General features: G+C 38.9%; 1 protein-coding gene across 3 annotated transcripts in view; it reads right to left on the minus strand.

Annotated features, from left to right (window-relative positions):
* Positions 1–20909, minus strand: part of Plppr5 (phospholipid phosphatase related 5) — a 123096-nt gene that overhangs the window by 20220 nt on the left and 81967 nt on the right. For 2 of the 3 annotated variants that reach the window (XM_070007795.1, XM_070007792.1), the window contains exons 4-5: positions 16360–16536; positions 6074–6193 (exon numbers count right to left, since the gene is read on the minus strand). In XM_070007795.1, coding sequence (XP_069863896.1) covers positions 6074–6193; positions 16360–16536 — 297 coding nt within the window. Of the gene's footprint in view, positions 1–6058; positions 6194–16359; positions 16537–20909 lie in introns of all 3 variants that reach the window. The other variant, XM_070007794.1, reaches the window with a different exon arrangement.

A 20909-nucleotide genomic window follows, 5' to 3' on the forward strand; every position in this document is an offset into this window, starting at 1 on the left:
TACTGGCAGTACTGGTTTGAACTTAGGCCTTGTGCTTGCTTGTCAGTTACTCCATTTCTGAGCCATGCTGTGCTCATTAATTCTGGATAAAGTCTTGCTTCCTTCGTGGACACCCACTAGGCCTGTAATCTGCCTATGTTGGTCTTCCTGTCCAGCTAGAATAATAGGCATGTGCCAATACTCTAGCTCTTGGTTGAGAAAGGGTCTCAGAAACATTTCCCCTCCCACCCCCACCCTAACAACTTCCCAAACTGTGTCGCCTGTGTATTGCATGCCAGGGGCTCACATCTGTAATCCTAACTACTTGGGAGGCTGAGATTGGGACAGTCAGGGCTCTATACGATTTCTGATTAATTCTAATCAAAGGTTACTCACCAAGCCAAAAGGAACTGGAACAGGAAGGGTTCTGCCTAAGTTAGCCATCAGAAATGGTCCTGTTGTCTGCCTCAGAATTTGTAGGGTTCTCTCTCAGTGTCTGATAATCAAGAACTTCATTGTGAACTAATTTCTGATGCATATTTAAATTCTGTGTGGGGTTAAACCTGTACAAAGGTTGAAGATTCAAGAATGTATCCCGGGGAGGCATTTCTATAAAGCATATGTCTGACCGATTACTGCTGTTGCTGCACCAGTCTTCTTACTCCCAGCATCCAGTGAATCACTCATATGGTGTGTTTCTCTGATCTGTCCTCCACCTCTGTCAGGTTTTCTCAGAACAGTTTCATTCTTAGATCACTCTGCGTCACTTTATTTTTTTAACTAAAAAATGTAGTCTTTTTATGTATTTTTATTTCCTCTAGGATAGATTTTCTTCCTTCTCACTTGCAGTACTGGTTTAAACCCCGTCATGCCATGATCTGTTTTCTTCATTCCTTAGCTAATTGTACCAGTCATCTTCCACCTTTCATATCACATGTTTTACCTACCCCTTCCACTTTTGTTTTTTGTTCGGGTATGTTACTGGGATGTGAACTTGACTCCTTGCTAGGCAGTCACTCTATTATGGAAGTCACACTGTCAACTCCTTTGGCTTTAGTTACTTTTCAAATAAGGTCTTACTCTTCTTGCCCTCTATTGGCTTTCTCTCCCCAGTGCTGGCCTCAAACCACAATCCTCCCCAACTTCTCCTTCCTAAATAGCTGGGATTATATGCATGAGTCCTTGCTTTTCCATTCATTTTCCTTACTGTGGAAAAGAGGTAACAGTAACAAGCAATATAATTAAATTTCTTGTAATTAGTTTTCAAAAGGTATGTTTCATATCTCATCTGTGTCACAAACTCATTTTAAAGGACTTAGGCTCTTGTCCTGATGTATTCATGCTTGAATGAGGTGGATTTAATTCCACTTGTTTTCTTAAAATAAGTGCTTCAGGCAGGAAAGTCCGTGAGACTCTTATCTCCAATAAACCACTAGAAAACCGGAAGTGGCGCTGTGGCTCAAGTGGTAGTGTGCTCACCTTGAGCTGAAGAGTGCAGGGACAGTGCCCAGGCCCAGAGTTCAAGCCCCATGACCAACAAAAAATAAATTATATATATATATATATATATATATATATATATATATATATATATACATAAAATAAGTGGGAAAGGCTTCATCAATGATCTCTTAATGATTTCTGCAATGACTAGGAAATTCTACAGAGCTTCTGAGTGGGAAAGCAGCAGGATACTTTTACATCATCATCTTGATAACTACCAGCAAGCCTGGAGGTGTGAAGAAATGAGGCAGGAAGGTAATGTCTATTGCTGTTTTTTGAATCACCAGAAAGACTGCCTCTGTGAAGCCTAACTTCGGCTTCAATTGTTGTCTTTGCCTGTTGGTTCTTATATGTGAATTCTTTCTGTTTAATAAAATATTTTTGAAAGGTAGCTATCCGTCCAGTGCAGGATACTCATTCAGTTTAGAAAAGGGTGCTGGTGGCTCATGCCTGTAATCCTAGCTACTCAGGAGGCTGAGATCTGAGGATGGAGGTTCAAAGCCAGGCAGGAGAGTCCTTTAGATTCTTATCTCCAATAAACCACTCAGAAAACCAGAAGTGGCGCTGTGCCTCAAGTGGTAGAGCGCTTGCCTTGAGCTGAAGAGCTGAGGGACAGCGCCCAGGCCCAGAGTTCAAGCCGACACCTGACATGACCGACATCTGACATGATCTCATATTAAATAATTCCCATCAGCTGGAAGCTCAGCCAACAGGCAAATACACACCACCCTCAAATGTCTGCTTCCACAAAACTTCCATCTGATCCTCGCAGACATCTGAGGTTGGTGTGCATTCGCCTGTAGGCTGAGTTTCTCTCAAAATGATACTAGCCAGGTGCTGGTGGCTCACACCTGTAACCCTAGCTATTCAGGAGGCTGAGGATAGAGGTTTGAAGTCAGACTCTTATCTCCAGGTAACACACCAAAAAGCTGGGAATGGAGCTGTGGCTCAAGTGGTAGAGCACTAGCCTTATGCACAAAAGCTCAGGGACAGCACCCAAGCCCAGAGGTCAAGCTCCTAGAGTGGCGTCTGTGTGCATGTGTACGCGTGCACACGCACACACTCACACACAGAGATACTAGTCCTTGGTGCTGACATGGGTGTATGGAGTGACTTCCTTCCTCTCTTAGATATTCTTTCTCCCTCACTAAAGCTTCGGACTAGTGGATTTAGAGGATTTTAGTCATTCCCCCATTGTTGTACCTCTTTACCAGCAAAGAAAGATTTGAGATGCCTTTGGGACCCTTTTGTTAAACTAACTTCACTTAAAGTATATTTAATAGAATTTCCTAACATCTTACTCTACATAAATATCACTTTTCTTGCCACAGCTATTAAGATTTTAATTCCTCCTTTACTCTTACTAACACAAGAGACTAAGGATAATGCAAATGTACCTGGTCCCATCTCTACTTCCTAGAGAGAGTCACACCTTTGTTTCCCCGGATTCCCAAGGGAAACTACAAGTGTCTTTAGGTTTCTGGAAATATCTGAACGCAGCTCTGCTGCAGATTCCATTGGGAATGGAGGGGTCCTTGGGTGAGGAAGCAAAAAGAAAATACTGTGTAATCTGTGGATTTATGAGTGGGTTGGTTCCCTGGGTTTCTTGGCTGGTGAGATCCTACAAATGCAGGGCCCTTGCTCAGCTCAGGTGCAGGGTTGATAGTATCTAAAATTCACATGGGGGAAAAAAGTGCAGGAGCTACAAATAAGATGCACGTGCTTAACTTAGCAGAGAAAAAAACTAAACTGCTTCCATAAAGATCATGTAAACCATAAGAAAGGAACACGGGAATTCAAGTTACACTGGAGGAATGTCATTCAAGGGCGATCAGCTAATCAGTTTACTGAGAAAGCACATCCACAACCTCCATAGAAAGCGGTTTATGAAAACTGAACAGTGCTTTTAAATCAGAATTAGTTCTTTGTGAGTCTGAAGTAAGTGATTATAGGGAAGGCAGAGAAAAGGAGTAGGAAAGAAAGAGGAGATGGTGAATTTAGATAAAGTCATAGTCCTATATCTTAATTAGTATTCTTCTTAGCACGTGCTTTTCCTCTCTGTCTCCCTCATCTACATGTTCCTTTCTGTCCTAGTAGAGATAAATACCTTGTGTGTCTTTGTTTGTTTGTTTGTTTGATAGAACTGAAGATTGAACTCGTGGCTATACATTTGCTGGCAGGTGCATTACCACTCGAGGAGTGTTACCAGTTCTCTTTCATTTAGTTTGTCCTTGCATCTTATCCTTTCATTCTTGCCTGGACCAGCCTTGGACAGTGATCCTCCTTCTTCTGCTTCCCATACAGTTTACATATATTGGTCACTATGGCTGGAGTGTTTTGAAATATATAAGGCTTATTAATTTTTTTTGCCCTTATTTGCATACAACTATAATCCTTCTATACAATAGTCTTAGGTATTTTGAATATCTTGCTTTATTGTATGCATACACATATTTTATCTGTATAAACTTTCTTCTAAAAACTTTATAATATATATCAGGAACCTTTCTAGGTCTTGATTTACATGCTTCATTTTCACTGTTGAATAGTAATGATGATTGGCAATTATTAAATTTCGAATGCCAGACATTGTTCCAAGTTTATTTGCTATTAGCTTTCTAGAACTCTCATAGAAACCAATTTATGAAAAAGAAAATTGAGTCACTGAACATTTAAATGAGTTTTCTAAAGTCAAAATTACCCAAATTTCCCAGTTATTCTGACTTGGAGACCTAGGAGCAGAAACACACGCTGTAATCTACCAGCTCACATGGTAATGACATGCTATCTGTGATTTAACATCTCACTAAGGATACCACTTAGCTTTTCATGATTTGATATGACAAACAGCTGTAATGAAGTTATATGTAGCTTGCATATTAAGTGGACATTGAGATACAATGGGCAAGTTTCTACAGATGACTAAATCTTTTCATAAAACTAAATGCAATGAATGTTCAGAGTCACTTAGCTTTCAGAAAAATCATGAATTTTTCTTGTAAACTATGGTAATTAACCATATGACAAACTCCCCATAATTAAAGGATAAATCAGTGGCATAAAAATAAAGCAAGCCTGCATGCTATAATTACTCTGTGCTTATAGTTTATCAAACCTCTTATAGTCAAATGCACTTTGAATGTAAGAGGTTATGTAAGAATATAATGTCTAGAAGAAACACAGAAAAGTGACAACTTTTATGATAGCTGGGTCTAAAAATTGTCAAATCGGGGCCCATGCCTGCAGATCAACTGTAGAATAGGCTTCTACTCTCTCCTCAGGCTACCTGTTTTAAGAAATTAATGGCTCTGACAATCAAAGAACTGGGGAGACTTTTGCCTGCAGTCCTTGCCAATATAAGCTGTAATGAAAAGCAGTATATTTATTTTAGATATTCCTTATCACTACAAGAGGAGTGATTGCTATCATAGGTTTCCTATAGGTGGTGGGCTTTCTATCATTCTGTCTGATGAGCACAAAACTATATCTTCAGAGTTGCAAACCTACAAGCCTGTAATGTATTTTTAGTGTCCTAGCACCTCATCCCATGTGTGTGTGTGTGTGTGTGTGTGTGTGTGTGTGTGTGTGTGTGTGTGTGTGTGTGTGTGTGTGTGTGTGTGTTTTCTAGTTGCCAGACCAGTGTATCTTGAAAGTCAAAAAGTAGTAAGTGTTGACAGTGGGCCAAGAATTGCACCGCCCACTTTCTTGTAGATGTGAGACATGGAACACAGACAAACATCTGACAAAAATCATATATCCTCAAGTAAAAGTATCTTCTTGCTTTGCAAAGTGCAAGATCAATCTACAATGCATTCTGTATGCAGATACTCAGCTTGTAGCATAAGGAATACAGGTACTTTAACTGTGAAATTCACTTTGATTTTTCTTTTATGATCCTTAAATAACTGCACAATGGGGTTTCAATTCAACACGTCAGTTTGTGAACACAAAGCATCTTTATCAATGTCACCTTTCCCATTGTTCCTCCCCTTCTCTCTCAACCCCTCCAATCCCTTCAAGTTGTCTGGCTCCATCTCCTCATATGCACATTGAATATTATGACTGTGTTTGTCCACTCTTCCTCTCTACATTTGTCTGCCCCCCCCTCTACTTGACCTCTTCCCCTACGTACAACACATGTTTCAGGTTCGTGGTATTGTTTTCTAAAAAAAAATTGTTTAACTGTAAAGTTAGTTGTTCAGAGGAGTTATAGCATTGTAATTTTCCCTTGTGACTATCATACTTCAGACAACAGGTTTATTTATCTATGCCATATGACCTTGCATGTTTTCATGTATGTTTAAAATTTAGATCTAACTTCCACATATGTAAGAACACATACCTTTCTGGGCCTAACTTATTTCACATAAGATAATTTTTTCCAGGGCTACCCATTTCCCCTAAATGCATTTTTCTAAGATGACCTTTTCAGCGACAAATTCTTGCTAAGTATCACATTAGACTCAAATGAAGTAAACCAACATGTTAAAGGGGACCCTGTCCAAAGGTACATAGGAAAATCATTATTAATTAGTTCTGGATGGCAATTACATTTGGAACTACAATAATGAATCACCTGCACAGATGTTACCTTTTCCAGGGGACTTTCCGCCCGGGGAATGCTGATCATTCGCATCTGGGCCAGACTGTCCATGTGTATGTGCTCATTTTCAGGTTGTCGTCCTTTGAAATTATTGACCACACATACAACCTAAAATATCAAAAAACAAACATACACCCTATGACTATCACCCTTTGGAGTCATTTAATAACTTGGCATACAGTCATCAAGTAGTAAAAGAAAATCTTTACACATCACCGATGCAAAACTTTACATCTAGATTTATTTTGTGTAAATTTCAATAGCTATCCCAACATGGATAGGTTCGAGAGAATTCACCAGCTCAATGAATAATAACAACTTCATTATTCCCAAATTTTCATTGATGTACAGCCAATGCTCGCATCAATCCAAAAATAAAACTATAACCTTATAAAAATTCATAGCATGCTAACCTTTCCCTAATGTGGCTAACCTACAACTTAATTTACATGCTAATTATTTCCCATTGCTTCAAGATTGCTACATTCATCATAAACCTTCTCCAACTGGCACTCCCAAATTTAGTAACATGCCATTGATTAACCTAGCTTATTGTCCCTATATATATAACTGGCACTTCAACAATAGCCAATGGGACCACTATGGAAATATAAGACCTTTTCCGTAAGGGAAATTGACCCTTTTTGCAATTAATTATCTTCCAGACTCAAAGAATCTGAACTAAATCACAAGTTTTCATAGTCTCTTCTGTGAATAAAAAGAGAGTTTTGGTATTTTTCCAAAGTATATTCTTTAAAACCTTCCCTAGCTTCTGGTTTAGTAGGCTAAGGAGGAGATCAGCACTGTCACACAGACTCCAGAATTTTCTGATGCAGGTAACTCATATTTAAGAAATAATGAATTAAGCAACAAAAGGAAATTATTCACTATTATTTGTTTATAGGAACAGGTGAGTCTGGTATTGGGTTTTTCTTTGCTGGGTTTTATATTCCCCTATAAGTCAAAGTACAGATCTTACTTAAATTGTACTGTAACAGTCATTTTTTTAAGAAATGGTAAATCTATAATAATACTTACACTGTATGTTTTCATACAATGCTCCATTAGGTAGTTTCTTTTTTAAGACTTATTATTGATTCCTCCCTTCCTCTCCCTCCCTATCTCCCTTTCTTACTGCCAGACTTTTTCCTTCCCTCCCTTCGTTCCTTCCTTCATTCCTTCCTTCTTTCTTTCCTTCTTTTTTTTCTGTCCTTATATGGGATTGATCCCAGGATCTCCTATCTAACATTTAGCAGATACACATGAAATGCTATTTATTAGCATAATAATTATTTCTCTTGTAATTTAAACGACAAAAAAGGGATTTATCAATCATTAAAAAGTTATACTTAAATATTTTATGTCTTGTCGGCTAATACAGTCTAGAAATGATTTACTTTTATTAAAAAATGGTAAGCAAAGTCAAGGATTTAGTTTTTTATTCTAGTCTATGTGTTCTTAGGCCAATGAGATCTTGGTTACTCAATTTGTAAGTTAAATATACAAATCTATAAAGTTAAAACACCTATTTATGATACTTTATAACAAAAAATTACTTCCTCACAAACTACTATTTATGTCTCACCCTTTCAGAGGTCTAGAAGAATTACACATTAGAAATATGGATCAAATCCTGTTCATTGGATAGCTCGCTTTTGGCCTTATAGGATGGTAAGGGATTGCACTTGGGGAAGTGGTAAACCTACTGTCAAATGCTGCAAGTTTCCTGACCTCACAAAAGCATTAGCAGATGTGGACTGCTCAAGAGGCAGGGTCAGAAAAAATTTGTCTAGAGAGCCAAGACTGTAAATAATTTTGGTTTTATAGAATTATATCTATCAACTATTCAACTCTGTCTTGCCATGGAGAAGTAGACATCTTGTCAGTTCACAAATGAGCAGGCACACTGATGTTCCAATAAACTTTCTTTACAAAAGCAGGCCTGGTCTACAAGCTGGTTGACACTGCTCAGGAATACAAAGGACATAATCAAGAATTTTACCTGACAATTACAATAAAACAAACCAGCAGTATCATTTCTACCCCATAAAACACACTCACATGCACACACACGTACATATACGTATTTCTTTCTCATTAGTATTATAAATTACTAGCAAGTTGAGCATATGAAAAAATTGCTGATAATTCTGTAGTAAACATTTTTGAAAGAAAATAACTTTGTACACGGACATAAAGCTTGTGAGATGAAGTTATCTGATTGCACTCTGTGGGTCTTAAATTAGCATAATCATGTATTTTTCTTTTATTTGGTGCTTAGAAGTAGACATTTTAAGTTTTATTTATAATGGAGTCTTTAGAAGGATATATTGTTCCTGCTCCTTGCCTAAAATAAAACACAGGTTAATAGCACTGAAGCCTCAGAGAATTCATTTGTGAAATTTTAAGCAATCAACATATAGTAAACACTTATTAAATAGTATTTATTAATAGTAGTTCTTCACTTTTGTTATTTAAATTCTAAGAAAATACATGATCAAATCTTCTTGGAATCATATTTAAGTAAATCATGCTTAATAAAGACATCATACTTAATAAATATTATTTGCTAAATTTCACAAGTCTGGAACTGATTTACTGTTAGTAAACTTAATAAGCAACAGCAAGACACTAGGTTTTTGACCCTTAGTCAATATGTTCTTGGTTAGCTCTCCGGGGTCTAGATTTTCTCAGTTGGAAAGAAAAGAGACTGCATCATCATCATCATCATCATCATCATCATCATCATCATCATCATCATCATCATCATCATCGTTTTTGGGTGCTGGCTTGCTTTGTGCTCACAGAGAACTATGATTCATTTTTATCACTAAGCTGTTTCTTTGGCTGGCAAAGTTGTGATACATTGAAAACAGATTCATAACTAAATTCAAGACTTGCTCTTGTCTTGAACTACCCCGTAGATCTTCTCAGGGAGGATCTTCTCCTCTCCCCTACCCCTAATCCTTCGTCCCCCGCCACCCCCTTCCAGTTCCCTTCCCTGTGTAGCCTTACAAGGCTTCATTTTTTTTACCCCTCCTGAGTTCAACCACTCACTTCGATTTTACTTTGTGAAAACCTCTATTTCTTCCATCTTCTTTAGTCTACGTCTACCAATGACTCCTAAAGGAGAACCAGCTACCACCTCTTGCTTGGATTCCTATGTAGCTTTCTAAATTGTCCCCTGAGAAGCAATATGATCCTCATCAACTATGGTCCATGGTGATGTGACAGTAGGCTTTTCTAAGGCAAGCTGCTTGTATCTACCTATTAAAACCATGTTGCAGCTTGGCTTTCCGTTCCTTACAGTGTGAATGCCAGCTCACCCTTGTAACCTTCTTTCTTTTAGTATTCCTGACACTGTTTGTTCTGTGCCACTTTGGAGACTCTATGTCAGGTCCACCATCTTGGATGCCATATGTAACTTGGTCTTGCTGAATCATGGCACACAAGAGAATTCTCTGAGCCCTCAGGTAGGATAACTTGGTTTGGGAGTACTGTTTTGCTTTGTGCTCACAGAGAACTATGATTCCTTTGATCAGAGCCTCTATCTCAATTGGAAATTATATATTCTTTTTAGCAATTCTTGGCTGATGTATGCTTCCTGTATGACGCTGTCCTCCCCAAAGTGGGGGAATTTGCTCATCACTGCATTTCCAGTGCTGCAGTAAATGAAAAGATTAATAAATGAGCATACGTTCAGGCCTGATATGCTCAAGTTTTCTGCTGCATATATAGATACATACATATAAAACTTAAAATTAACTTCCTTTGAAGCATCCTGTTTTTATATTAGCACCTTCCATGTGCATAATTCTACTCTCTCCTACAAAAATGGCATTAATATGGGTGAGAAGGTTGAAGGGTGACACTGATCAAGATGTGTGGTATTCAAAAACTGCTTTGTTGAATGGCAACTTTTCAGTACAAGTACTTAATGATATAAAAATGTGTGTAATTGAAAAAATGGTACGAGTGAATCATTACTATCTAATAGTGGTGACAACTGAGTTCATTTGTGTTTGCTTTTCCTCTTCCCTTATGGCAAAGAACTATCATCATTGTCTGGGATAAGTTGATGACCCTTGGGGTCAAGCAGGTCTCATTAGTTTTAATTTTAGGACCTTTCATATACCAACTTTGTGAAAAAAGTACACTGAAGTCAATACCAAAGGCCTCACTTTTTTTTTAATCCACAGAATGAAGACAACATATCTCCATGACAAAGATCATAGGAATAATGAACTATTGTTATCATTATACAAGATAACATGACAAGTTCATGCTGTTGTGGCTTAATAAACTTCAACTATTCTGTTTGGCGAAGCCAGATTTTAGGTGTGCAAAGAATTTGAATCTAGTTGTCCAATGTGTGGTGCCTGAGGCCCATTGCTTTCTTGTATCCAGCACTGGGCTGCACTTGCTACACGCAAGACTTGAACTCTGGGAAATAAATAAATCTGCATTCATATTTCAAATACTTCTTGAGCAGTTCCCATTTCCCAGATGCTGCTCTATGGACTAGGGATCCACAGCAAACAAGACAACAGGAAATCTTCTGCAGGAAAACCTTACATTCTAATTTGATTGTGAACAAAAGGCAAAACCAAAAATGGTAGATGTAGTGTAGAAATGGCTGAGAAAGGAGATGGAGAAAAGTAAAGGAGTGAATGAGGACTGGCTTTAAACACAGCTCAGGGGAAGTCTCCCTATTTGAAGAATAATATGTGATGCATGCCAAGTTCAGGGTCACACAACCAGCAAATGGCAAAGCATGACGTTGACAAGTTTGCTGTTGTCATTTTTTCCCCTCACTCTCATCTTATTTTATTTTCTAAAATACACAAGAGGAAAGGCATTCACACTAAAACAAATGTGTAGGATGGCCAAGGCTGGTTTGTGAGAGAGAGAGAAGCTTTGATTGTACACAGTGTGCAGGATTAGGAAGAAGGGAAATTGAGGTTTGCTAGTGAGAGAGCTACCAGATCATCGAGGGCCCTAACAAGGCAAAGAAGCATCTGGATCAGCTGTACCAGAAACAAGGTTTTGTAACAATCTCCAAGTAGGCAGGTTCTGGTTAGAAAAAAGCCAGGAAAGGGAAGAATTCTATTTATCTTTATTTTCTGTAGTGGAAATGAGCTAGATGAGTCAGTAGTAGTGGGAAACAAACTAGGAGAGACTGAGTCAAAAGCAAATGCTAGCAATGGCATCTGGGTGAGGGGAGGAGGGGTCTAACCATGACACAGGGACCTAGAGTTGGTTAGTGTTTGTTTTACTGTGGACTCATTTTAGAATCCCGCATAGGCCGCACAATTATTGGAAACACCCCAAGATGCTGCAAACCAGAGGTGCAGTGGTGCCTAAAATAAATGAAGTGCTGAGCTGTCCAAATGAGAAAACTGGGAGTCATAGATTTCTCTCTTCATCCCATCGGTCCCACATCTAGCTTCAACCACTCCAGTTTCTCAGCCCTTCTGAGGACCAGTCCCACACACTGTGCCACCGTGGACCAATTTAAACCATTTTATTTCCCTGCTTCTGAAGTTTGATTTTCCAACCAACATATTTTCAAAGCAAGGAAAAAAAAATCTCACAGGGTAACAAAAGAGAAAATGAAGAAACAAACTACCACGGATGGAATTTATTTCAGTGCTTCACAAAATCCTTCGTGAACTCACAGTTGTCCTAAGGGAGACTGTGGTGGTTCTCACTTAAACAGACAGAGAGTGAAGCTCAGAAAGGTTGAGTGGAGCCAGGCATCAGTGGCTCACATCTGTAATCCTAGCTACTCAGGAGGCTGAGATCTGAGGATCAAGGTTCAAAGCCAGCCCGGGCAGGAAAGTCCGTGAGACTCTTATCTCCAATAAACCACTAGAAAACTCTAAGTGGCGCTGTAGCTCAAGTGGTACAGCGCTCTCCTTGAGCTGAAGAGCTGAGGGACAGAGCCCAGGCCCAGAGTTCAAGCCCCAGGACTGACAAAAAAATAAGAAATAACAGAAAGGTTGAGTGGACTCACTTGCACACAGCCAGTTGATGAAGAAACTTGATTCAAATAGGCTGCTTTTGTTCTTGTTCACTTGTTTCTGCCCTCATAAAGTCTGACAGTGGTGTCTGGTTCACTGCTACTTTAAGATCATGACATGCAAAACGATCCAGCATGTATCCATGTCCCCTTCCATCCTGTCCCTCTTGTCATTTGTGTTCAAGAAGTGGTATCCTCCCAGGATGCTACTCTTTCTCATGCACAAACCTTAACCCAGATCCAAGTAGGATCACCATGTATGCTGATTTTATGAAATATTTCTTACTGCCTTTGTATACTGTGCTCTTTGTTCTTCATTCCTTAGACTGAACCTAGAACTGTCTCTGTGCTAAGCTTTTCAAGTTGTTATATCTCCCCCCTTTCCTGCCCCTAATTTTAATAGGGTTTATCTCTCATTGGAGGTCATGGTACTTCTGTTTTTACTTGTCATCTTCTGTGAACTTTTGTCTGTTTTTCCCACCTGCCTCTGATATAGTTAAGCACATAGACTAGACTTCTTAGCACTAAGTACTGAGACTGGTATAGAGTAAGGACCAATAAATGTTTATCTCACCATATTAGACAGGGAGGAGACATTTAAGGGAGTAATCAATTTATATGGAGTACAAAGGGAATGACAATAACTCAGAGGAGGCAGGGTACAGAACAGCACCATATCTGCCCCACATCCTGCCCTATATTGTCATGGAGATCACAGTAGATTATTATCTGATGGTCCCCAGTTATGAACCCAATGGGGTCATTCCCAACTCTATCCCCAAACTCTTCCTTTGGGAACATTGCTTTCCATCTCCCCTGACATAAATCATTCTTGTTGGGTCTCCAAACCAAACTGCATGTATGTCCCACTGGAACCAGAGCATGCATATCCGAGTTTCCTCACATATTTGTTTCTAAGCACAGTAACTGGTAGCGGTGGCCGCTCATAAACAATTGGGAATCAACACTTACAACCACATTTAGCTTATTACTTGGCTAAACCATTATTTTCACATGACCTTTTGTGTATGGCAATGCTTAAGGAGAAATGTTGAAAAGTTTAGAGAGGGTCTTAATGCCTCACGAGTCCATGGTCCAGCAAATCGCCAACAAGTGAATCTCCAGACGGAGTAACAACTGCGGAAAAGTGACCCCAGGGTTCTGGTTTGGCCTTGTTGGGATCTATTATGTTCTCTGGAAGTACAGAAAAGATACAGCTGCCACCAGGACAATAGGAAGGCTGATAAGAAAACCAGGCCAGATGTTTTGAACCTGGAAAGCTGAAACACAGCTGCATCTTACAGCAGTGTTGGGAAATTCTGACTGCTAGTATGCACTTTGGCTGGCTTATAGTTATTTTCATTTTGTTAATTCATTTTAGTCATGGTGAATGAAAGAACAAGTTTTGATATAAGCTTGGGACCTTGTTTTCATGAGACTGTAAGTCATCTCAAAGAAAGAGGGATATCAAGTCAGTAAGTTTGGCCCAAGTTCGTTTCTATACTTAGGTGATAAAATGTGGCCTAGAGTGACTGACTGCAAAGATGATGAGCAAACTGTTACCAAAAAGCTGAATCCCAGCGATTCACAGCGGCTCAATCCCCAGCCAATCAGAATAACAGCTGCCAAAGCATGTCCATATACGGCAAATGCTAACTGCAACCAATCAGGACGTTCCTTTATGTTAACTTCCTTTCCTCTAACTATAAATGAAACCCACACATATGGTAGGGTTGGGCAATCCCAATCAACTCTGACAGAACTTGAGTGGTTCTAGATCCTGATTTTGTTTTCAGTCTGTCTCTGTCTCTCTTTCTCAAATAAACTGTTCAATTTATCTCCTCTCAGACTTACCTTTTTGTAGGTAGTACTGGGGTTGGAATTCAGGGCACTGTGCTTGCTAGGCAAGTTGTCTGTCACTTGAGCCAGGCTCCCAACACATTTGTGCTTTACTTTCCAGAGAGGAACTTGCATTTTGCCCAGGGGGTGACTTCCCACAGCTGGGATTTCAGATAAGTACCATGGCTAGCTTATTTGTCAAAATTGTGGTCTCACTAATTTTTTTTGCCAGGCTGTCCTGAACCCACAAATCCCCCCCCTCTTTCTCTCAAAAGTCTCTCTCTCTCTCTCTCTCTCTCTCTCTCTCTCTCTCTCTCTCTCTCTCTCTCTCTCTCTCTCTCTCTCTCTCTCTCTCTCTCTCTCTCTCTCTCTCTCTCTCTCTTCCTTTCTCCTTTCTCCCATCCCTCCTCGTCCCGCTTTCTTTTCCCTTTTCCCCTTCCTCTCCTATCTCCCCCTCCCTTTCCCCCTTGCCCTCTTCTTGAAATACTGGAGACTGATTTCAGGTCTCAGCTTGTTAGGCATTGAGCCATATCTGTAACCCCTCTTGGAGTTGGTCTTTTATGCTTGAGCAAGCCTTGAGGGTTTTCCTACTTTGTTTCCCCATTTTGCTAGGAATGGCAAGTGTGCACCCCTGTGCCCAGCTACTGTCCTTACAGTTGGTCATTAATTGAGATAGTGTCTCAAAAACTTCTTTTTCCCACAACTGGCCCCCAATAACAATCCTTTTAGCCTCCCAAGTAGCTAGGATTATAGGTTTTTAATGACCACACTTGGCCATATTTTTATCTTATTTGTTGTTTTTGTTTTTGCCAGTCCTGGGGTTTGAACTCAGGACCTGGGCACTGTCCCTGAGTCTTTTTGTGCTTACAGTTAACACTCTACCACTTGAATCACATTGCCACTTCCAGACTTTTCTGAGTAGTTTTTTTGAGATAAGAGTCTCACAAGGACTTTTCTACCTGGGCTGGCTTTGAACCATGATCCTCAGATCTCATATTCCTGAGTAGTTTAGAATTGCAGGCATGAACCCCTGGTGCCTGGCTTTTTTAAAATGTTTAAAGAGAGGTTTAGGCTAATTCTCCCAATGACCTTGAGAATCAGAATGGTGATATTACAAAGAAAATGAAGCACAGGATGTGGACTAGAGATGAGGTCATGGTCAGCACTGCCACAGGAGAGTCTGGAAAATACAATCTGTTCCAAATGCCACATATGCGAATGTCCTGAAACTGTTGTCAATTGAGTGGAAAAGCTCACAAATGGTTTGTTTTTTGCTTACTAGTTATTAGAAACTACCAAAAGGGGAATGAGGAATAAAGTTAGAGCAAGAGCAACTCAGTGTGATGAAATAGGAAGTTGTTTTGTAATTTATAGTGTTTTAATGCAAAAATGTCTTTTGTTGCTTTTTTTTTTTTTTTGCTGGTACTGAGGACTGAGCTCAGGGCCTTGAACTTCAGTGCTTAACCATTTGAGCCATGTCCTAAGTCCTTTTGCTTTTTCAGTTGATCTCTCAGTACCTTTGCCAAAGTAGGCCTCTGACATCAATCTTCTTATCTCTCTTTCCCAAGTAGCTAGTATGATAGACATGTACCACCACATATACCTGGCTTATTTCTTAAATGGAGCCTTGTTCATTTTTGCCCAGGCTGGTCTCAAACTGTGATCCTCCTGTCTTTGTTTCCTGAGTAGTGAGGATTCTAGGTATGTGAATAAGTGAACTTATTTATAAAATAGTCTTGAGTTATGCTCTAGACATTTTATCCTTTTGGCAAAATGCCATATACTTGCACTTACGATGGACTGATGTACTTTAAAGTCAGAATGCAGTACAGTTTTTAGTATCAGAACCTTTGAGATAGTCCAAGGAAGTCTGAGGATGTGGGTGCAGAAGGCTGGCTTACTTCCCTGGAAGTCACTGTGGATGCTCATCACAGTGTGGTGGTAAAGCTGAAAGGGATAGTGCTGTCTTGGAAACTATGGAGAACTCTTGGCTACAGGTGAGTCATAGGTGAGTACTGTCGTGAGACTCCTGAAGCACACAGGAAGAAGAAGCTAAAATGCTTCGAGTTGCTTTAGATAACTCCAGAAAAACAATTAAGTACTGAGAAGATCTTAAATAAATCCAAACAAACTAATCACTAATATCTTCCAGGGAGGACCAGTTTTAGACTAGTTCTATTTTATCTGACATTATGTTAGTCACCTTTAAATACAGACTTTATTTTTTTTGTCCCCCAAACTGATTTTAGGCAGATTGAATAGAAGGGAAGGGGGAAAAGATTGACTTAAAATACACAGATTATTTTTTGGTGTATCCCATTCACACAAACTCAGTGCTTCACCATTGCTTCTTAAAGGTGGTTATTCAGTTTCACTAAACAGCCTCAGATCACTAAGACAAATCTGTACTTACCAGAAATACTGCTATGGATATGCCAACAAGAAAACCTGCAATCACATCTGACCAGTGGTTCCGGTACTCAGCTACTCTGTTGAGTCCAGTAAGAAAAGCCAAGCACATTAGTCCTAGGCAGAGAACTGGCTTAGCAAGTCTGGTTCCTTTGGCTTTGATGGTATTGGTAATGTACATCTGAAATAATAAATAAAAATAAGACATTTCATGAGAACATAACCTTAATATACACACGTGGCATATTATTTTGATGTGAACAAAGTTATATTGGCTATGTAGATGCCTAGATAGCTCAAATCATTTGCTACAGTTTATGAATTATTTAAAAACACACATGTATGTATGCACACGCACACGCACATGTGTGCATGTGCACAGTAATACTGGGGCTCCAACTTAGGGTCTGTGTGTTGTCCCTGAGCCTTTTTTACTCAAGTCAGGCTATCACTTGAGCCACAGCTCTACTGCTGTTTTATTTTGGTGGTTCATTGGAGATAAGAGTTTCACATCCTTTCCTGCCCAGGCTGGCTTTGAATCTCAATCCTCAACTCTCAACCTCTTGAGTAGCTAGCATCATGGGCATGAGCTACCAGCACACAGCTGAAAGTAAAATTTAAAGAGTAGCAATTACAATTTCAAGAGTAGCATTTTTACTTACCTGACAGCTATTTCTTACTAATGGCTCATTCTTAGGTGACATTATTAATCATCTAAGCACACAAAGCACAAATACTCCAAATGTCCTTGTTTGTCACCTCTTGTTGCATCTACTACATTTGTACATTAAATCAGTCTCAGCAATACAATAAGAAGGGGAAAATTGATCATTTAATGTTTGACTTTCATCCTACCATATTCAGAAGATGTATACTTGATAAGGCAAGAATTGTGAATCTAGTAGATAAATTAAAAGAGTAGGTTTCCAATAATTAACCATTTCTTTGAAGAAAGGATTTAATGTTTGATGCAACACCAAGGTTTGTGTTAATGTTGTGACCAGAAATTGTGGAAATAATTTGCTTACATCTAACAGCAAAATACAATAAAGAAAACATGTAAACTAAAACACAGCAATGACCAGACATCTACATTGTATCATTTTCCTCTATGCTAATGAAGAGCATATTGTGTCATCTGATTGAACCAATGCTCAGGACTAATCCTGATCCCATGACCAACCTGGCGTATTACTCTGTAAGCATCTCTGATGACTGCAAGTAGGAAGTGTCAGTTATTACTGAAGTTAATAGTAAAGCAATTATGAAAGGGATATTGTTGAGACCATTGCTAGGTTTTTGCGGTTGTTAATATGGGTATCTACTTCTGCTAATATTCTCAGAAAAAAATGCTTAGAGTGGATTTAATCATTTCACTATTATCCTGGTTTAAATTTTTAAAAATACATTTGCCTAAGCAAGTAAACCAAAATCAGCATTAAAAATTTTAATTAGACTGCCATGAAATTCAGTAACTACCTTCTGTATTAACAGAACTTTGCAGTTCTGTTAACTGCCAGAAAAGTTGTATGAATATTTAAAGAGTTCTAATGATACAAGTCTCTTTTCTCTAGCCAAGGTCTAGCCCTTGGTAATCTATCCCAGATCCCAATACTATTCTGGCAGAAAAAGAGATCCATCTTAGCCTTGACCTTTGGAGCTGGATCTGAGTATCATAATCCTGTTCTCAGGAGGGCTTACTAATTTCAGTGACAGAAAAGAAGCACACAAGAGGAGGAGAGAGAAAGAGATGAGAAAGACAAAAGGATGTTCTTCCTGTTCTGACAGAATGCATTAAAGAACTCTGTCCACAGGGATAAATAATGTAGCAGGGATACCAGGCCACGACCAAGGATTTAACTAATAGCAGAACTCTTTTTCTCGCTGTTGTATATGGACAAAGAGAGACTCTGAGATTCTCTTAGAATTATTTTTCACACAGCTATAAGCTGGTTGATGATTCCTGACCTTTTCATTCCTTCTCATCTGTTGAATTCTAAAGATAGTCTAGCTTTATAAAGACCAAATATAGATGGGCTAATTGAGTAATAGGAATACCATTAATATTAATTATAGCTATCATTTGGTACATAATTACTGTTCAGGGCACTGTTTTAACCAGTTTACATTATCTCATTAACTCTTCAAGATCCTCAGTTAATGGCAGATTCTGACTGGAGAGGAAATGATAGAATTTCCAGGATTATGAGTTTCAAAATTAATGGGATTTTCAAGAATCACAGATTTAAAATTAAGGCCAATCAGAGGCGTGCATAAAAAATAATACATGCATTTCCTTGGAATACAATCAGTATGAAGGTAATGAAACAAAATTAAGAGAATTTTCATTTGTGCTTGGCAGCAACTTAGTACTTTATGACTGTGAGTGCCTTTGAACCAGTCTAATTGTATCTGTTCTTGCTAATTTGTATAAATAATGATGGCATAATAACCTATTAAGCAAGTTGGATACAGGACAGGAATTGATAATTTATGTTTTCTGGGTTTTTTAATTCACTTATGAAACCATTTGGATTAACCAGATGTAAAAATCTCGTTCAACACATCACAAAGAGGAAGATGGCATGATCTGAGCAAGATAGCATTCACTCAGTCTTCCAGGGCCTGTGGTTACTGAGGCCCTAATAGGGCCAAGGCATTCTACCACATTATCAGTCTTTATTTGCCCATCCACAAATACCTATAGTAAGATGCAGGAAGCCCAAAGTTGATCATTTGCATACTATTCTTAATCTGGTGTGTATTCCTCTACATTTTTCTCTTTCTTACACACACACACACACACACACACACACACACACACAATTCATACATCTGTGAGGAGCTTTCCTTATTTGTTTGTTTGTATTAACATAGAGTCATAAAACCCAAATTTGTGATGTGATTTCTTTGTCCTCTTTGTTACAATAAACATCCATCTTGCGGGTATAACTGAGCAACCATGCTATTTATAAAAGAAGACTGACTACTATTAAAAATAAATTTCTAAAAACACACATATTTGTGAAACACCTACTATGCACCAGAGGCTGTGTTAAGTTTCTTCGAGGAGGAGGTATCCAAGGTTCAATGCTGAAGGCTGAGCAAGGGCACAGGCAGCAAGGTCAACAAATAACATCCCTGCTTATGTGTTCTGGAAAAAACCCACCCCCGCTATTTTCTCTAAGAACACTTACATGATGCATGCTATGCACAGTTACTGCTTGTTTTACTTTTAATCTTCACTTCAGTAAGGGCACAGAAGCCATGCCTGAGCCTTTCACTGTCAACTCTCTGCTTGACACTTTGCCTGACAGGCAGAAAGCACTCAATAAAGAACAAATAAAGGGGACATGCAAAAATACAAGGGAAACATCACGGAGTAAAATTTTCTTTTTAACTCTTGATCCATGCATTCTAGTAAAGTGAACTCAGAGTGAATAGATCAGTGACACTAATCTCTTCACTCTACTAGACTATTCCATTCAGATGGGACCTGTTTACTGACTGGTCTCTCTGAAATCCACAAAAGGCTTATCACACAGTAGGCAGGCAAAAATGATTGACTGAAAGAAGCATGAATGGCATGGTTGTCTAGAAGGAAAGTCTTACGATTTGAAAGTGCTTCTCATTATTTGAAAGCATCTTGTTTCACTGTTTTCCAGTGTCCTGCATCTTGTACATACATTTTTCTAATTTGGGGAGGGGAAGGGAAATAACATAATGCTGAAATAACGGTACAGGTTGACCCATTGTAGCAATGAGTTGTACAAGACACTATGTTGAAAACCAATGGCAGGGGGTGGAGGGGTGGGATGGAGGAGTTGGGGAGATGGGGCAGGAAGGGATGGTAGGGGACAAAGGAGGGGGTAATAATGATCAATAGGAAATGTACTCATTACCTATAGCTCCCTCAGTATAGTATCTTTACAATTAATATATATATTTATATATTTCATAAAAAGAATAATAAAGAAGACAAGATTTAATCGCCTCCAAAAAATGTGTCTTTCACATGAATTAGCGTATTCTTTATTTGCTTTTCACTTCCTTGTCTGTCTTATTTTCCCAGAAGCATGCCTGCTCCAGGGTAGCACTTGTGATAGAAAAGGTAAGCCCTATGATAGTGTCCACACACTACCTTTGATTCCTGTAACTTCCTGTAGATATGTTGCCTTATCTAATGAGTGGAGAACCAAGTAGAGAACCAATCCAAGTGGAGAACCTGCCTGGTTGTAATCAGAGACTGAGATTTGGAGACACACCACTCTCTATCTTTAAGTGGTAGAAGGAAGCAATGCAGCCTCTAGAAGCAGAAAGCACAAAGACTTGTCCTGGAGTTTCCTGAGGTTTGCAGATGAATGGCAACGTGGTGTTAGTAAGTGAGAATCTTGTTGGAGTTCTGACCTACAGAACTTTATGATAATACATGAATGTTATTTTAGGTCACCAAGTTTGGAGTAATTTCCCCTAGTTTCAAAAGGAAGCTGATATACCCACAATCAATATCTGCTTATACAATGTTTTCAGTTAAAACTATATATATAATTGACA

The sequence above is a fragment of the Dipodomys merriami genome, unplaced genomic scaffold, assembly GCF_024711535.1.
Source record: "Dipodomys merriami isolate MVZ:Mamm:240054 unplaced genomic scaffold, mDipMer1.0.p SCAF_7, whole genome shotgun sequence".
NCBI lineage: Eukaryota > Metazoa > Chordata > Mammalia > Rodentia > Heteromyidae > Dipodomys > Dipodomys merriami.